This window comes from Cryptomeria japonica, chromosome 1 (genome assembly GCF_030272615.1).
Source record: "Cryptomeria japonica chromosome 1, Sugi_1.0, whole genome shotgun sequence".
NCBI classification, from domain to species: Eukaryota; Viridiplantae; Streptophyta; class Pinopsida; order Cupressales; family Cupressaceae; genus Cryptomeria; species Cryptomeria japonica.
Genome location: NC_081405.1, coordinates 597,292,207 through 597,311,893, shown reverse-complemented (window position 1 = coordinate 597,311,893; position 19,687 = coordinate 597,292,207). Strand labels below are relative to the sequence as shown.

The 19,687-nt window shown below is 37.2% G+C and overlaps 1 protein-coding gene across 1 annotated transcript in view; it reads left to right on the top strand.

Annotated features, from left to right (window-relative positions):
- LOC131027842 (ATP-dependent Clp protease proteolytic subunit 6, chloroplastic) overlaps nt 1-19,687 on the top strand; it is a 105,349-nt gene that overhangs the window by 56,228 nt on the left and 29,434 nt on the right. The window contains exons 4-5 of the mRNA XM_057957944.2: nt 7,757-7,897; nt 8,042-8,095. Coding sequence (XP_057813927.2) covers nt 7,757-7,897; nt 8,042-8,095 — 195 coding nt within the window. The remainder of the gene's footprint in view (nt 1-7,756; nt 7,898-8,041; nt 8,096-19,687) is intronic.

The window sequence follows — 19,687 nt, the reverse complement described above, 5'->3', positions numbered from 1 at the left end:
GTTGGCAGCTTATGCGAAGGCATTCAGACACAGACATGGAAATGGAGTTCCGGTACCTATCGTATTGGGCAATTCAGTTGAGGTATGTCCTAATGCTTTAGCCATGGATGACGCAGAGAAGGAGTTAGCTTTGTATTCTTTTTCATTCTTTGCTTTGAGGGAAAGCTTTGATCCACATGGATATATAGAGGAGACAGTCGGTAGGAAGTTTAAGCATGAGTTTCAGATTGAAGATTTTATGATGAATCTCTTAGACGATCTTGAAGTGAAAAGAAAGATGCATTCTAGATTGCCTTTGGATTTCATCAGGAAATGCAAGATTTACAGAGTGGCCGACCAAGCTCAGGACAGTGGCAGACATCTCCAGTCATCCTATGATCGAGAAAGCAAATCAATAAGGTTAGATTGGAATGAGCCCGAGGTCGCGGATCTAGATGCTTTGATGGCTCCAGTCTTGTCTTGTACTCGCAGATGGGTTGATGTGCAGCATCAGAAGTTGAGAGAGCAAGGCATAGCTATGACTTTCACTTTGGAAGAGAAACCAGCCGAAGGTGGAGCTAGTGTAAGCGAAGGTAATCCTAATCCCAGAAATGCAAATGAAGGCAACCTTCGAAGTGCAAGTGAAGGCGATCTCCATCCAAGAGGCTCGAAGAGGAAAGAGAGACCTGGAAAGAGAGAATCTTCCAAGAAGAAACAAGAGGCCAGCCGAGATCGTTCATCCGGTACATCTTCTCGACAAGAGAAAAGGACACTTGAAGTGGAAGAGTCTATGGAGTCGATGGTTCAGAATGATAAAGAAGGACAGGTACCTCAAGGGTCGCCAAGTGGATCTCTCCAAGATTATGAGTTACATGAAGACAAGAATAATGACGAAGTAACATCTCCTCACAGAGAAGAAGAAATATTGCATAAGGAAATACAGGTCAAAGAGACAAGATCAGCCATCCCAGATTGGTTGAAGGAAAGATTAATGAAGGTGATTGTGATCGAGGACGAAGACAATGTGATTGATTTAGAGAGCCTTGTTGGACATTCCCAGGAAGTGACAGAGAAGAGAAAGGCTACCAAGATGTCCAAGATGATTAGAGATGAGACTGGATCCAGAAAATTACAGATAGCTACACCGGCAGTAGACAAGTATGAAGGTGAGATCTTAGCAGAGGAATATGATATAGAGACATTTGAGCTAGGTCCATCCACAGCCGAGTAGACATTAGATGATGCCACAGATTCCTTTGAGGCATTGAAGGACAAGCTTAGAGAAGAAATGGAGAAGAATAGGAAGCTTGAGAGAGAGGTCAGTGCATGGAGAACATATTTCAGCCATCTCAATCAGCCTTTAGGACGTCAGGATCCAGCAAGATCACCCATACAGGCACTTCCCCTTCAATCAATTGGTGAGGCAGAGAGATTCAGGAGTATGGTCCAGCGTATGAGTACTTGGATGGACAAATCTCATACAGTTGCCGTGGAATTTGCAACAAGGATGATGCAGACCATTCACCGAGCTATTCAGGTTCTTGAGATCATCCATAACTTGATGATAACAGTGGCCGCTTTTGCTCATACCAAGGATGTTATCATTCCTGTCTTGAAAGTAATTAAACAAACATCGAGGAAGGTCTTAGCGCAGGAAAAGATTATGGATGGAGGACCTCACAGTTTACTTTAGTGGTCAACCTTACTCCAGATGAAGGAAGTTCTCTTTGAGGACATCAGTACTAGATGCAGTCATGTTGAGGAGGTGATCAACCCGATCCAGGACAGAGTATTTGAGGTACTACGTACCATTCTTGGCAGGAGGATCGAAGTTGAGACAGATGTGGATTTGCAGGAATTGGAGGATAGGATCAAGGTCATCTTTTGCAAGGACGCCAATATCACAGATGAGCAACAGGACCAGATGTTTGCTACCATGCTCCTGATTGAAAAGACTAAGGAACTTGAACTTACATGGGACGCAGCTCTTCTAGATGCATTTGATCAGGTCATCCACTTGGAAGAAAGAATGAAGAATCTTCCCGAGATTCCAATTGCTGAGATCGAGGGAATCGTATCAAGATTCATTACATATGCTAAAAAGGAGCATTGGAAAGGGAATAAGATTCTAGATGAGAGGTTGTTATAGATGACATGGCACCTTAATTGTCATTGGTCTATGTCTCCTAGATTTTCGTGCCAAATTTATAATTGGCTATGCATTTAATGTTGTGCAATAAAAGGGGAACTTTTGTAATAAAACCCTAATTAGGGTTTAGGTGTCATGATCTTGACCATTGATCTGCTTTTCGATCTGGACCATTCATTGTAATTGAGGATGCTATTTATACCCTCATTTCATTTCATTTTCAGAATTAGATGTGAGAAGAAGATTAGATTATTGATGTATTAGAGAGATTAGAGTTTAGAAGCAATTTACTTTTGTAGCAAGATTGAGCTTTGAGAAAGGAATTCAAGCAATTGTTGTACATGATGGCTTTGAGATCAATGAAATATTGAAGTTATGGTGTTTTATTGCAATTCTTTTGGTTATCTTCATGGTTGTTCATTTTCCTTGAATCATTCTCAATCGAAGTAGTGTGTTAATTCAAAGGACAAAGTGTTGGACTTGATCTTTGGTAGGATTCGTTTTCCAAACCACTAGCTTCTTGCTGATTGTAGGAACGCCTTGCGTGGTCAACTGGAGATATTTGAATCACTTAAATCTTCAATCATTATTGCATCTTGGATATGTACCTTCATGGTAGTGTCTTTGATCTCTGATGTATTGAAAAATCATTTGTTACCTTAGAAGATCGCATCAATTTCAATTGAGTTGTTAATTTCTGGCAAAATTGAAGTTGATAGAATCTCACCAAGTCTTGTCCACATCAAGTCATTCTTAGGGTTAGACTAGATTAGACCTCTTGCAAACCCTATCCTTTTGATATTTTTTTGAAAAGCTTGTTTAGTTTAGCAAAATCTTCGGCAACGTAAGGCCCCTTGAGGACACAGCAAATCACAACGACCACTGGTGCTTATCCACACGCAGAGACCCTACTTACAAGAACATTGGAGTCATCCTAACTGATCCTTCTTGCGATATCTTCAGCAGTTAGCGACTTTATTCAAGAGAGGATAAGATGCCTTTGGGTATTTTATTCTGTGTATGATTGTGTATAAAATACACGTCAACAGGTAGGAAATCAGGTATAACATCAAAGCATAAATTAAGCCAACCACGAAAGCCTAAATGCTATGAAAATACTCCTAACACATTCAATAAAGGAATGAAGACAAAACATTCGAAATAACGCAAACCATATGCATGTGTTCGCTTCATTGACCTCCATTGTTCTTCTTTCTCCTTCAAATTATTGTGGATCTCACCTACAAAGCAAGTGTTATGCAAGCGAGATGATAGCAAAAGTAAATTGAAAATGACAACGTAAGGATACTCGAAACGTGGTTGTTAAAAATGAGCAATGAGAGCTCAATTTATAGAAAAAATGGAATTAATTGGATGGCTAAGATTGAAAAGATTTTGGTTAGATAGGCGGACTTGATTGAGTGCACGACAGAGCTGCCATTTGGGGAAGGATGAAGATAGAAGAAAGCAAATGGGAAGATATTATGAGAATAAATAATAAAATCTTTAATTTATTAGAATATTTAATTATATTTTAGTCACCTATATTTAGTTCCATGTTTAATGGTCATTTAGTTTTTTAGTTAATTAGCTTTTAAGTTTTATTTAGCATTTAGCTTTTTATTTTTAGTTAATTAGCTTTTAAGCTTTATTTAGTATTTAGCTTTTTAGTAGTTCACTTTAAACGACTTGTTCTTAATTTAGAACGTCGTCTTGTAATCTCTATATATACATAATCCGATTATTGAATTATTTATTCAATTTATTTTTCATGGTATCAGAGCAGCTCGATGGGATTCTTTAAAGTTTGTAGAATTTTTTAATAAAAATTCATGGCCTTCTTTCTGGAATATTTTCTAGATTTTTTTTAATTGTTTTTTTATAAAAAACGATTTTGCTTTTTTGAAGGCTTTTTGAGGATTTCGAGGGTTTCTGGTTCGTGGGCGAATTTCTTTGTGCTAGGCAGCAGTTCTTATTTTTTCTAGAGTTCTGGAGATTTTCGGGCCTGAAACCTGCAGTTTTTTTTGTAGATTGAAAATTTTCCTAGGGTTTCGTTGTGCCTAAAATCTCAAAGCTGAAATGTGATGGTTGATACTCAACATCATCACCTTACTTGATTGATTGTGATGGTTCATATTCCCAAATTGCATCATCTTGATCAAGTTTCTAACTTTGATTAACACTTCTAAAACTATCTTTCCTCCTTGATCGCATTTCAGTTTCATATTTGGGAATCCACCTTGTGATGTCCCTATTTCACCTTTCCATTCTCATCCATGGAATCTTGAAATTCCTCTCTTGAATTTTCTTGACTTTTATTTCCTTGATGTAGTTCTTGACTTGATGTTGTAATGGTCTTATGCTTGTGCATCTTGACATCTTGCATTGATCCTCTTTTTGCTGTAGTATATTCCATGCGGCTTTCCTCCTTTGCATTATGGTGTTCCTTCCTTTGATCTTGGATTTCCAAAGGTCGTTGTAGAGTCTTCCCTGTGATCCTCTTGAATTCTTGATGTCCTTGTAGGGCCTTCATGTTCATCATGTCTTGAGCTTGTCTTTCTTTGGTATTCTTGAATTCTTCTTGATGCCTTTTGAAAATATTGTCCTTCAAGTTATATCTTCATCTTTTCTCGAACTTGAGCCTTGATTCCTCTTTTTGAAATGTGATTGCTTTCCCTCTATGCATTGTTGTCTGTCATCTGCTTCCTTGAACTTGAACACCTTGACTCCATGTGGTTGAATCTTCACGTCACCTTGCATCAAACTTGAAAAAGGAAACATTATGAATCAAGGAGAATGTGATAATAAAACTCAATCCTACACACTCTTAATTAATGAATGAAATAACATTAACACTGTACTAATCATTTTTCTTGAAACTCTTCCCAATTTGAAAATGGCACTCAATCTTGAATTTGAAGGTTTCAGGTCTGTAAGTGCATATAAATGGTTTGATCTGCATATGAATTAATGATTTTCCCCCATAGTTCACTCCCTTTCTCTTTCTCTCTCAACACCATGACTTATATTTAATTTCCTTATCCAAACTCGCATCAATCTGCTGGACATTCACTTTAATCTACGGTGATTTACTTCTGATCTGATGGAATTTGTTTGTCTCTGCTCCTGATTCACACCTAGAGTCTGCTTTGTATTTGTTTGGAATTGGTGTGCAAACGAATTTTGACTTCACCCTTATATTTGCTCCACCCTGGCATTACACACCCCTTTGATAAGGCCTAAGGAAGATTTTGTTGATTTTCAATCTGTATAGCTTCATATCAAGTTGGCTGGCCTCAATTCTCATTTTCACCTTTTAACATTTTAACTTTTCCTCAAGTTGGCCAGCAAAGCTTCAGGTGTTTTTCCTTCCTTGAAGAGGTATAAAGGTAGGGTGAGCGCTCAGCTTCAAAAACACAATTTACACTTACATTTAATTAATTATGCTCTGCCCTGCTTTTAGGTCTGATTCACACTTAAATCTGCTTTGAATGATACATTGGATTGTGGAAATTTAATCCCTCTCATATAGCACTCCAAACCTTGAATTAAAACCCTTGATGGAGCTGACCTAAGGAGGATTTAATAGCATTTCAAATTTAAATTTCCTCATGTTGAGCTGACCATGATACTTTAACATTCCCTTGGTAATATTTGCATGTGAAGAAGGATAATGCAAGGTGGGTTTTAGGTATGTTCAAGGAGTTACCTAGGCAGGTTTTCAAGTGATATAGGGAGAAAGAGAAGGGCGCGTTTTCATGGTGTCCAAGGACAATCTAAGGTGCATATGAAGTGTGCCCATGGACCTGGTGTATCTCTATGTTGGGTGCATGTGCAAGGTGAATAGGGATTAAGTGAAGGCGGCTTTGAGAACTATGCAAGGATTTTTCTAGACTTGAGGGTGCTTGTGTGAATTGTTCGTGCACAAGTAGAATGCATTTCCCCAATGCTTAAGGACTAGGATAAGTGCAAGTCAAAGCCACCCAAGGACTAGGGTGAAATTCCATGTTGAGCATGGACAAATGAAGGGCAGATTTGAGATGTGGTTAAGGACAACCTAGGGCGCATATGAGGTGAGGCTAGAGACAAACATGAGTGCCAATCCATCTTACTCAAGGACAAAAGTGAAAGGGTGAGCTCATTCTCCACTTATGCAAGGACAAATGTGTGTTATGATGAACTTGTCAAGAAAATCCATGAATTTTTCTTAGGAAAACATGATCCTGAAAGGAAATTCCAAACTTGAACTTCGGATTAAGCATTTTGAATTTCAATTTCCATATTTCAAACAAGGGATTCACTCGAGTTTCACACATCATCCATGGAATTTTACAAAATTTCCTTATTTTCCCTTCCTGTAAAGGTTGGAAAATCCAACTTTGACACGTCATTGAATTTTCATTCTCATTCACACTTATCATCTCCAAAATCTCAATACCGTAACAACTTGCCCTGACAACTTTTCCTTGACACTTTGACAACATTTTGCAACATTTTTTGCAATTTTGATAGTTTTGACAACATTTTACAACTTGGTAACATTTTTGCTCTCAATTCTCAATCTTGACACCTATTCATGGATTTGGACTTGAAACTTGAATCCCTAACTCGACAACACCCTAAGGACAAGATGTAACATTCTAAGACATTTAAAGGGTCAATCAACACTTTTTTCTTGGATTGACAAGATGAAAACCCTTCTCACAAACAAAGGCTAAAGACCACAAATTATTGCTAAGCTAAATACAACTAAACAAAACGACTAACCTAAGAAGCAAAAAGTGGGGTTCCCCATTTGCAATGGGGCGTGTGTGTTTACAACACAACATTATAGTCAATATGTTAAACTCCAAGTTCCATTGACCACACAAAAGTTAACGTTTGATGCCATCTCTTATCATTTCCATGTAGAATTCATATTCAGATTGAGAATGTACTTTCAATCTGTAATTTTTCTTGTGAAACTATTGTGGCCAATTTTGCTCTCCAAAAACATGATATGCATGGAGCATGAGTTTAATATATATTTTGTTTTAAATGATAAGCCTAGGGCTCCATAGTAGAGCAGGTTAATTGAATTTTGTAGTACTCAAATTGAACAAACTAATATTTTAGTTGTATTTTGTTGTGCCTAAAATCTCAAAGCTAAAACTATGTTGATATTTATTTTAAAGAGATATTAATTGTATACATGTATCACTATGCAGCAATGACTTAGAAAGTGCATTTCTTTAGCTAATCAAGGTTTTTGAAATCCAATGCCAAATAGTTTATCTTTTTGGTAAACCCAGTCATTCAAGTTTTGCAGTACAATCCTGAAGTAAGTTTCAAAATATGAAGCTACAAATTTGAATCTAAATCCATGCATCTGAATCTAAAATAAAATGCGAAAAGATAAATATAGAAGTCAGTTCAGGGTAAAGACTAGCTTTTTGTAATAAAATAAATTTATTTTGGGATGTACTTTATTATATTTTGTGTTTTCTTTTTGTATCATGTGGCCATGGTCCAAAGTAATAGCATATCCAGGAACTCCTCGATAAGTATTAAAGTATGATAATTCTACTTTCTGAATTTACCATCTCTTTCAGTTGATATATTTCTAATGATAGGTTCATATTTTTGCAGATAAAGCCAAAAGTTGGTACAGTTTGTTTTGGGGTTGCTGCCAGCCACAGTGCGCTGATTCTTGCTGGTGGAGAGAAGGGAATGCGCTTTGGGATGCCAAACTGTCGGATCATGATACATCAACCTCAGGGAGGTTTCGAGGTATAATTTGGTAGCATGAACTGTTTATGCACAAGTCTTATTTCATTTACTATCATATATCTTCCATGCAGAAACCCCTGTCTATTTTGTTGGATGGCCTTGAATTTCAAAGGAGCCTGTTCTGATATCCTTTTTTTCTGCCAGGGTGACATAATAAAAGTAAGGCCACAGGTGGAGGAACTAGCTTCAAATCATGATGTGAGTGGTCAATCCTTGCTTCTTAACTCATGCATGCCTACCTATTTTACCTATGGTCTTTTTTATTTGATTAATTAAGTACTATTATAATGACAGTTACAAAGTCATGACATAGTTAGCATTGTTATGCTCGTGCTTTCATAAACACATTATTGTGTGTAGCTGGCTTATTTGTTGTGAGGTTGTTTCCCATTTGGAGAGATGTACAATCCTTTGGATTGTTTGATGAGCCTCTTTGTTGTGTATTTCTTCAATGACTTTAGATTATAATGATTTTATATAATCAAAGTGAATTGATTGCTATGCCCTTGATCCTATAGTGTGCATAGAGATATGAGTTGGCATGTGGCTGCCATAACTGTTAAGTTATATGATCATTAAAATAGTCTTATATAGGTAGTTATGTTGGCTTAGGTGGCATCCATGGCATAAGTATGGTATATATAGGAGATAAAGGATAACTTGTTATCATCATATTGTGTATTCTATTCTTATTGGAGATTTTCAGAGGTTTGCCCCCTCAAAGTGGCTTATTATTCTCAAGTAAAACAAGTATTTGTAGAATATTTCCTATGATATTCTTCTTTTGTGCAAGTTATTTTATCACAAGTGGTATTAGAGCATGATCTTGGCATTTGGAGGCAAGAAACAAGACATTTTTTCTCAATTTAGGAGGTCAAATTGTAAAGCACATATCTCTTTCAATTTGGTGATTTAATCATTTTTCGGGAGGGCTGATCAAAGACATATTGAAGATGCTTCAATCTAGATTTGAGCTCATTTGGAACATATTTGGAGTTATTACAAAATTAGGGCTTCCACCAAATTTGCTGTTGGGGATGTATAACAATGATTTTTTTTTTTAAATTGGAGGGTGGATCAAGGAGATATTGAATCTCGTAAAAACTAGATTTCAGATCATTTGGAGTAGAATTGAAGGAATTGCTGCAAAATTAGGGTTTCCACCAATTCATCTCTCAAGTCTACAAATCAGGGAAATTTATGGAAAACAGATTTCATCCTTCATCTTGTTGAGGTGTCATGATATCTCCTATACCAACTTCTACCCTTGACAAGATTTCATCCTTCATATTGGCACCTCAACATATTGAAGAAAGAAGGGCCAAAGAGCTATATTTTAACTATGATGGAAAACAGAGTAGAAGACATAAATGTGTTAAGAAGAAATTGTTCTACATTGAGGGCACCTATGATGAAGAGGCAATAGTGGTTGTAGAAAACTCAGAAGATGTTCAGCCATATCTTGCCATGCACTAGCAGGTATTTGCACTCCTTAAAACCTTAAGATATTGGGTTTCCTTAAACAAGATAAGGTAACAATATTGATTGACTTAGGTTGTACTCATAACTTAATCAACAATAAGTTGACAACACAATTGAACTATTTCATTGTCCAACCCTAAAATTTTAGTTTATGATTATAGATGGAGTTACATTCAATTATGTGAGAAAATACCACAATATTAAACTCATCATTGGAGAGTACATGCTTGATTGTCTTGTTTGCTATCCCAATGGTTAGAGTAGACATTGTTTTGGGAGTCTAATGGCTCACTACCTTAGGAATAAATGAGATGAACCTCTAGGAGTTGTTTAGACATTTTTACTCAAGAGTATAAAACATTTGAATGAAGGGTGTTGCATGCAAAATATACATAGATGTTAAGCTTGCACCAAATGCATAGCAATTAAAGAAGACTTAAAGAAAACGATGAGTTTGATTATATAAAGCAAGCAACTTAAAGGCAGTGATTAATTAATGAACAGAAAGCTAAGAGTTTTTGAATTAAATTTGGAAAGGAAGCAATTAAAGAGTAGATTAATATGCAGTGATCCAATATGAGAATCTATGATTAAATATAACACACGATTTGACTAATATATGAAAGGGTGCAGTTTTCAAAAGGAGCAATTCAAATAAGAGGTTAAGGAGCAGTCTAAGTGGTGCGATCCATTAGAGATATTAGCAAGAGGTGTGATTTGTATAAAGTTTGTAAAGGATGCAACTAATTTTTATGAAAAGGTGTGCTTTGTTTGAGTGAGGTGTATCTCTTGGGAAGCATAGTGTCTCTTGAGAAATTTGAAGATATAAATGATATGTGAAAAACATATGAAGTGTGTGGTGTAAGTGTGTAAGCATTGAGTGAAAAGATAAATAAAATACACATGCAGATCGGTAGAAAAATGAACATATAATGAGAAAGTAAGATTGCAGATTTAATGGAAAAGATTTCAAGAGTGAAAAGTGTGTTCCTCAATGTAATTTCTTATGCAGATTGAGAAGAAAAATATATGGGAATAATTGCATTAGATTTGTGAAAGGGGTAAAGAATATATATATAAGGAACGTGTGCAAAAATCAACGAAGGATTAGAAGAAGAATGTATGCAAATTTGGTAGCAAGAATATATAAAGATTTGAGTTTGAGCAGATTTGAGAAGATATTTCGAGCAGACTTGTGAAGAGAGTTTGAGAAGAAGGATGTAATGTAAATTTTGTAAAGAAGATAAATGATGTCATCATGAAGTGAATAATTGAAGAAGACATATTTTGTGAAGGAATTTGTAATTGTTGATCATGCATTGAAGAAGCAACAATCAAGGTGGAACCTAGTTTTGATTTGGAAGTTGGTTTTTCCCAAAGGAGGGAGTCTCTCGCAAAGTTGGTGCTTAGTTGTGGGGGTTGGTGCCTACAAAGTTATAAGAAATTTTTATATAAAAGCAATATTTTGTCATTGTTTTCTCTCAAGGGTTTCCACGTAAGTATCGTGTGTCAATGTGTTCTCATGTGCATAATTATTGATGTTGTGTAAATGATATATTGTGATTGCTTTAGTGTTAATTTGGTAAAAAGTTGCATCATACTGATTCACCCCCCCAGAGTATATTTGTATGCTCTTCAATTGGTATTAGAGCAAATTCCTTCGAAGATAGCCTAACCACTAGAAGTAAATTTTGGAAGCACACATGGCAAAAAGAGTAGGGAATAAGAGAAAGTAAATACTTAGCAAAATGTTGATAACAAAGCACCAAATGCAAATGATAGCAAAAAAGCAAGCAAAAGTGATGTGGAGACAAATAGAATAAATATGGCATCAAAAACAAAAGATGATATCTTCGAAAGCGAAGATAAACTTGTAAGAGAAACAAAAGAAGAAATGGATCTAAATGAGGTAGAGTATGTATTAGAATATTTAATTAGTATTTAATTAGTATTTTAATGGTCATTAGAGTATTTTTTCCTTTATTTAGTTTCCTATTTTTGGCTTCTATTTTTTAGAAGCGGTTGTTTCTTTTTTAGAAACATCTCCGTTTGTAATCGCCTATTTAAACGGCTCTATAGTTGAATAAAGTAATCTGATTATTTGAGAAATAATTTTTCACAATATCAAAGTGGGTCAATGGGCTTCTTTAGGGTTTGGCGAATTTTTGAATAAAAAAATTTTGTAGCCTCTACCTGGAATTTATTTCCAAAAAAATTTTTATCAATTTTTTAATGAAAAAAATTGTTAAGTTTTCGAGATTTGTTTTCAGCGAGATAGGGTTTCTAGAAAATTTGGGCATCCTTGTCTATTTTTTTTGCAGGTAGTTCGTGGGTTTTTAAGTTTGTTTTGGAGCCTGTTTTTTTCATCGACAATTTCCCTTTTTTTGTGGGTGGCCATTTCCTACGATTTCTGCAAAAGGGTTTTTGTTTTTCGTTGGTGGCCTGCGTTGACTGTCTGGGTCTGACTAGTTTTTTGTTTTTTGGACGCGTTTTTGTTAATGCATGATAGCTCCGGTAAGATAAATGATTGAATGAGAGATAAATGAAGTATCTTATTCAATCATTTATCCTATCGATAAATTATGATGAAAAACTTCAAGCTATTAATCCTTCATTTGATAACTATTCTTCATTTGTATATGATCAATCTACTTAGTTTGATCAAATGCTTAACTATCGATAATCATCCTATAGCATAGAATCCCGATTAATATCGGTTATATTATTTGTGTTCACCGATTAATAAATCGGGCTAACCAATGTATGCCGATTTATATCGGTTAATATATTTAACAGTGAACAATAATGATTATCGGATTAACTAAACACCGATTGGTATCGGGTGACAATGTAAGCTTGCACTGATTGATATCGGGTTAAGTATGCACCAATTGATATCGGGTGGCAAGGTAAATACGCACCGATTGGTATCGGGTTGTTGCGTTAAGCATACACCGATTGGTATCGGTTGTTAAGTTAAGCATTCACCGATTGGTATCGGTTTGTTAAACATGCACCGTTTGTAATTACTGCGATAAGCCAAGGAGCACGATCAAGTAATGTCTTGATTGGTTATTGGTCATGTCTAAAAGACATGACCGATCAAGGCATTGCTTGATCGTACCCAGCTTGCATATACATATCAATTGGCATTTGTGAGAAGGACATCGAAATCAATAAATGCTCCTCTCACCTGCCATACAAAAGAAGATAGTCAGATTTATCATATAAATAGATGATACATAGATCAAGAAAATATACACTAGAATATAACTTGCATATTGAATTGAGAATTGAACATCATTTACATGGTATCAGAGCTATAGTTAAATCGAACCTGAGGCTGTTCAATTTTGTGGAAAATTCAAAACAAGCATATATTCAACATCACAATTCTTCTAATGGCTAGCACTATCAAATTTGAAGATAGACTTGGAGGAGGTGATGACTTCTCAGCATGGAAGTTCAGAATTCAGATGATTCTAAAAGAAAATAAAGTCGAATCATTTGCAAAAACTAAAACTGCAGAACCTGAGACTGAACCTGACAAAACAACTTGGAGAGAGGGAAATGAAAAGGCCATCAAAATCATAGTTGATGGGGTGAGAAATAATATTATGCCCATCATAAGGAAACATGAAACAACCTACAACATGTTCAAAGCACTTGAAGATGCATTTGAGATATCTAATGCTAGTAGAACCTTGGCTTTAAAAAGAGAAATAAATCACATAGCCATGATCAAAGGAGAATCAGTCAATGCCTACTTCATGCGAATATCAGCCCTAAGGGATGAACTGACAACTCTTGGATATGAGATCCAAAGCAAAGAATTAACACTCATTGCTCTAGATGGGTTGCCTAGCATATGGGAAACATTCGTCCAAGGCATCAGTGCGAGGGATGAATTTCCAAAATTCGATAGGCTAAAGGCTAATTGTCTCCAAGAGGAATCAAGGCAAAATAAGAAAGGGATCAAGCAAAAGAATATAGATGAAGGTCTCCAAGTTCTAAATACAAACTCAAACAAGAAAAGAAAGCTAAAACTATTAGTCAAAGACAAGGCTACTTGTATGAGCTATGCACAGAGCCCAATTTAGTCCTAATCCATGAAACTACATATGCTAATGAAGTATGGCATAGAAGACTAGGCCACCTGAATTTTAGAGCTTTATCATCAATGGGAGACCTTGTCACAGGCCTACCTAAGTTAAAGCAATATCATTCAGGGGCATGCAAAGGATGTGCCCTAGGTAAAAATACTAAGGGTGCTTTTCAAAATAGTACTAGGAAAACAAGTAAAATTTTAGAGTTAGTTCATTCTGATGTATGTGGACCCATGTCCGTACCTTCTTTAGTGGGATTTTTGTATTATGTAATATTTGTTGATGACTACTCTAAGAAAACTTGGATCTACTTTATGAAATGTAAAGAATTAGAAGAGATCCTCAATAGGTTTAAAGAATTCAAATCACTAACAGAGAACTACTCAGGATATAAAATTAAAACCCTAAGAACTGATAATGGGGGGGAATGCACATCAGAATTATTTAAAGATTTTTGTAAAAATTCAGGGATTAAGAGGGAGTTAACAATACCTTATAATCCTCAACAAAATGGGGTAGTTGAGAGGAAAAATAGGACTATCGTTGAAGCTGCCAAAGCTATGATTCTTGATCAAAATCCAAATGTCAATCTTTGGGCAGAAGCAACTAACACTGCTGTATATATTCAAAACAGATGTCCTCACTCCCATCTTGAAGATAAGACCCCCGAGGAAGTCTTTACTAAATTAAAACCAAATATCAGCCACCTTAGGATATTTGGATGCCCTGTCTATATTCATGTACCTAGGGAGAAAAGATTAAAATTAGAGCCTTCTAGAAAAAGGGGAATCCTTGTAGGATATATTGAAACCTCCAAGGCCTACAGGATCTATATACTTGGTCAAAAGAATATTGAACTAAGTAGAGATGTGATCTTTGAAGAAGACTTAGCCTTCAAAAGAGCCCAAAGCTCACTAGAGCCTGAAGTCTATATCCCTACCCCTAGCATAGATGAAGATCCTACTCCTGAGCTTTAGAGGGATAATCCTGAGGAAACAATAGGTGAAACTCAAAGTCCACCTAGAGAAAACCTCAAGAAAAGACCACTATGGGCCACCAAGACTGTAGCAGAAGCTCAGAAGTTTGTTGCTCCTTCAGGAACCTTTAGGGAAAGCAAAAGGCTTAATAAATTCACTAGCTATGTTGCCCTTATGAATGATCTCTCTAAAACCGAACCAAACAATGTATCAGATGCACTTGAACATCAAGTATGGAAGGATGCCATGTCTGAAGAGTATCAGTCCATTATGAAGAATGATGTTTGGGAGATTGTTCCTAGGCCAACTAAGAAATCTATTGTTTCATCTAAATGGCTTTTCAAAATCAAACATGCTGCAGATGGCAGTATTGAGAAACACAAGGCCAGATTTGTAGCTAGAGGGTTTTCACAAAGGGAAGGATTAGATTATGAAGAAACATTTGCACCTGTTGCCAAGTATACTTCAGTAAGAGTTGTACTAGCCATTGCAGTAGCAAAGGGGTGGAAGGTACACCAAATGGATGTTAAGACATCATTTCTAAATGGTGAGATCTCAGAAGAAGTCTACCTAGAGCAACCTGAAGGGTTTGAAATTCATGATGCAGAGTCTCGTGTGTGTAGACTCAAGAAAGCTCTCTATGGACTTAAACAGGCTCCCAGGGCCTGGTATGAAAGAATTGACACCTATCTCTCAGGACTAGGCTTCACTAAGAATGATGCAGATCCTAATCTCTACTTCAAAAGAAATAAAGGCGATTTGCTAATATTGATTTTATATGTTGATGACTTATTAATCATAGGAAATGATCACCTTATAGATCAATGCAAGAAAGATCTATCCAAAGAATTTGATATGAAGGACTTGGGGCTCCTTCATTACTTCCTAGGATTGGAAGTATGGCAGAATTTTGACAACATTATACTAAACCAAGGAAAGTATACCTTGGACATTTTGAAGAGATTCAGAATGCTAAACTGTAGGCCTATGACCTCTCCTATGGAAACCAATTTACATAAACTTAAAGAAGCAGCAGCAGAGTCACAACCCACTGACCCTACTCAATACAGACAGATGATTGGGTCCTGTTGTGCCGTATTCACACATCGCCCCATTGCAAATGGGGACCCCTGCTTTTTGCCTTTTGGGGTGTGTTTTCTAGGTCTTTTAGGGTTTTTGTCTGTTAGCCTTTGCGTGATGAGTGCTGTTAGGAGGATCGCTGGATTGCAGGGTCTGCTAGAGCTAGGATGAGTCAGTGGATGCTCCGAGTTAGGGTTTCCCTCAAGGTCTTCCTTGGGCCTAGTATTGCTAGTGGTGTCCCTTTTGAGTCCGAGGAAGTCAGAGAGTGGTTGAGCAACTTCGGCTAAGATATGGAAGGAATAAATCAAGGATCTAGCCTAGGACAAAGTCAAGCCAGTTTGAGGGTGAATTGAGCCCAGAATGAGAATTTCGCTCCTAACCCTTCCAAAGGGTCCAGAGTGAAATTCATGTAAAACCCTATCTTTCGCAAAACTGGAGCTATATGTCAACCTAAAGGAGAAATTTGCATGATCATGAGGAAAGGAGGCCTAATGAAGTTTGTCCAAGGTATGAGGAGGAGAAAATATGTGAGAAATTGGCTCAAAAGGTGAATTTCGCTCCTGACCCTTCCAAAGGGTCCAGAGCGAAATTCATGTTTCCTCTATTTTGCTTCTTAGCTTGACCAAGTTAGGAGCTTCTAAGGCATGATTTGGTAGTTTTTGATACATATTTGCCTTGAAGAGGAATTTTTGGACCTCAAAGATGATGAAAGCTAGCCTCAAATGAGGATTTTGCTCCTGACCCTTCCAAAGGGTCCAGAGCGAAAATCTTCATGGACCTCAATTTCTTCCTTGTCTAGGTCAAGATCATAGCTCCTTATGCATGAATAGAGGTGTTTTGGCATGTTCTAACCTTAGGAGGTGAGTAAAGGTGGATGAGGTGAAGATTTTAGCCAAGAATGTGAATTTCGCTCCTGACCCTTCCAAAGGGTTCAGAGCGAAATTCTTGAAAACACTAATTTCTCCCTTAGCCAAAGTCAAAACCAAGATGGAGATGCATGAGGAAGTATCTATGTTTGCCTCCCAAAGAGGATGAGAGTTTGAAAAATCAAGAATCAAGGTCAAAACATGATTTTCGCTCTTGACCCTTCCAAAGGGTCCAGAGCGAAAATCCTTATAACTCTTGTTTTCTTCCTTATTTTGCCTAGGTGTTGACATGATGGAGGATGAATGGGTATGTTTTTGCCTTGAGAGGGAGTTGGATGTTTTGGATGATCAAGATTTTGCCTAAGAGATGAATTTCGCTCCTGACCCTTCCAAAGGGTCCAGAGCGAAATTCCTTACAAACCTCATTTGCTACCTTGTTTGGGCTTGAAACCTTGCTCCTCTGATGGAAAACGATCTATATTTGCCTCCAGGAGAAAATTGAAGTTTAAAAAATGAACAATCAAGCCCAAATGGTGATTTTCGCTCCTGACCCTTCCAAAGGGTCCAAAGCGAAAATCCTCCTGAGGCTCATTTCCTCCCTAGTTTGACCAAATTTTGAGTTGCAAGGCATCCTGAGAAGAAGAGTGGACATGTTTGGACTTTGGAAATGTGTGAGAGCTTTGAAAATGAAGGATTCTAGCCAAGAAGGTGAATTTCGCTCCTGACCCTTCCAAAGGGTCTAGAGCGAAATTCCTTACAAGCCTACCTTTTTGACCTTGCTTGGGCTTAAGACTTTGATCCTTACATGAGAATGATGTTTAGTTACCTTCTAGAGAAGATTGGAGGTGAAAAGATGAAGGATCAAGTCAAGAATGAGATTTTCGCTCCTGACCCTTCCAAAGGGCCCAGAGCGAAAATCCTAAAATCCACCTATTCCTTTCAAATTTGTGCCAAACCATGCCTAGACCAATGTGAGGGATGCCCTTGAGATTGCCCTTGAATTGATTGTTGTCTCCAAAAATGATGATTTTGGGCTAGAGGAAGAAATTCGCTCCTGACCCTTCCAAAGGGTCCAGGGTGAAAATTCTTTAATCACCTTTTCTCCTTGCAAAATCAAGTCAAACTTGGGTTGGATGAGAGAAGAGAGGTGTTTCCTTGCCTTGTGAGGAGAATTCAAGATGAAATGATGGATGAACATGCTAGAAAACTTGAAAATCGCTCCTGACCCTTCCAAAGGGTCCAGAGCGAATTTTCTCAAAACCTATCTTTTCCCTCAAATTTATGCCAAGTCTAGTGTGGGTCAAGATTAGAGGTGTCTTTAGGCATGTCCTTGAATGGTCAATAATTATCAAGTTTGAAGGAATTGAGCCAAATGATGAAAATCGCTCCTGACCCTTCCAAAGGGTCCAGAGAAAAAATTCTTCAAACACCTATTTTCCCTTGCAAAATCAAGTCAAACTTGGGCTGGACGTGAGAGGAGAAGTGTTTTCTAGCCTTTTGAGGTGAATGCAACTTGAAATGATGGAGGAATAAGCCTAAAATAAGAAATTCGCTCCTGACCCTTCCAAAGGGTCCAGAGCGAAAATCTTAAAACCACCAATTTTCCTTGCAAGTCTAGTCAAACGTTAGGTTTTCATGGCTTGGATGGGTGCGAGGAGACATTTTCTTGCCTTTTGAAGTTAATTGGTGTTGAAAAATGATGGAAATTAGCCCAAACCAAGGAGAATGAGACTTGGGAGATGGAGTGTTGATGATTTAAAATGATTAAAATGATTAAGGATTGTTGATGATTTAAGGTATAAAATTCTCATTCTACTCCTCCATTTAAAATGATTAAAGATTGTTGATGATTTAAGCTATAAAATGCTATGTTAGAATAAATATATTATGTGTCCTTAATCATCTTATGGTTTGTCTTGCAGATGAAAGAAGACCAGACCAGATCAAGGACGACCTCCACAAGACCAGGCCAAGACAAGGACGACCTTCTCCAATCCAGCATCAACAAGGACGACCTTCTCCAGTCTAGCATCATCAGGGACGACATCTTCCAGTCTAGCATTCCAAGGAAAGGTACACCATCCATCCTGCACATCAAAGACAAAGGAGGTCAGAGCAAGGGTCTGTTGGAGAAGCAAACAGTTTCAGAAGAGTTAACTAAAGTTAGCTTCTCAGCATCATCAAATTGAATATCTACCAAGTTGCAAGTGTCAGACAAGGTGGCATCCCAGTCATCACTCCTCCAGTCGGATTGGTCCACCTCAACGTGTCCAGATTCAATGTACCTGACTCATTGGAGATGGCAAAAACTTCGATGTACCTACCCCGGTTATCCATCGGTCGAATATTCTAGAGAAGACATATGTCCAAATAATGCAATTATTTCATTGGCCAGAATTGAGTTGTTGTAACAAACCCTAATTAGGGTTTTCATTGTAAAATCTCGGCCATTGATCTCAAGTTGATTTGAGCCATTGAATTGTATTGAGGGCACTATATAAGCCCTGGCTCCTCATTTGTAAAGGCTAAGGGTTAGCTAATAAAGAATAGTTAGTCAATAGTTAGTCAGTAGTTAGAAGGTGAATAGTCAGTTGATAGAATAGCAATTAGAGTAGAATAGAAAGAGAAGGCCAAGATTGTTGCCAAGATGTTGTTGTAAAAGACTTGTAAAACTTCATTGAAGAAATGGTGAAATCTATGGGTCGATTCAACAATTTGCATGGTCTCTATACTTCTCAGATTTGATTTCATGTTATTAGATGAGTGGAAGAAATGTGTTTGATTGATGGTGAAATTCGTATATCCATACTACTAGCAGTTTGTTGATTGCAGACTTGCCTTGTGTAGTCAACTGGAATCATTCATTTTAAGCTTAACTTCAATCGTCACTTCTTCACTGATATGCATCAGCCTGATGGTGTCTATGCCTGTAGTGATGATTTGAACATCATAAAGCTTTCCTCCGAAGATCGCACTAACCTTGTGGAGATGGTCCTGGGATGTCAAAACAAGACTTAGTTAGAATTTCATCAAAGGTTATTCATTGCTCCTACATTCTTAGTGTCAGAATTAGATCCTTTCCTTGCCCTCATCCTTTTTCTTTTTTTTTTCAAAATCTAGACTAGTGAAATCCTGTGTTCCAGTAATACTCAAAGTGAATAAGACGTTTAGTCATCAAGTGTAAGTCCCCTTGTGATTCCAGCAAAATCACATCATACCATAGAGAGCTTATCCACGAGTAGAGAACCTACATACAAGAACCTTGGAGTTGCCTCGACT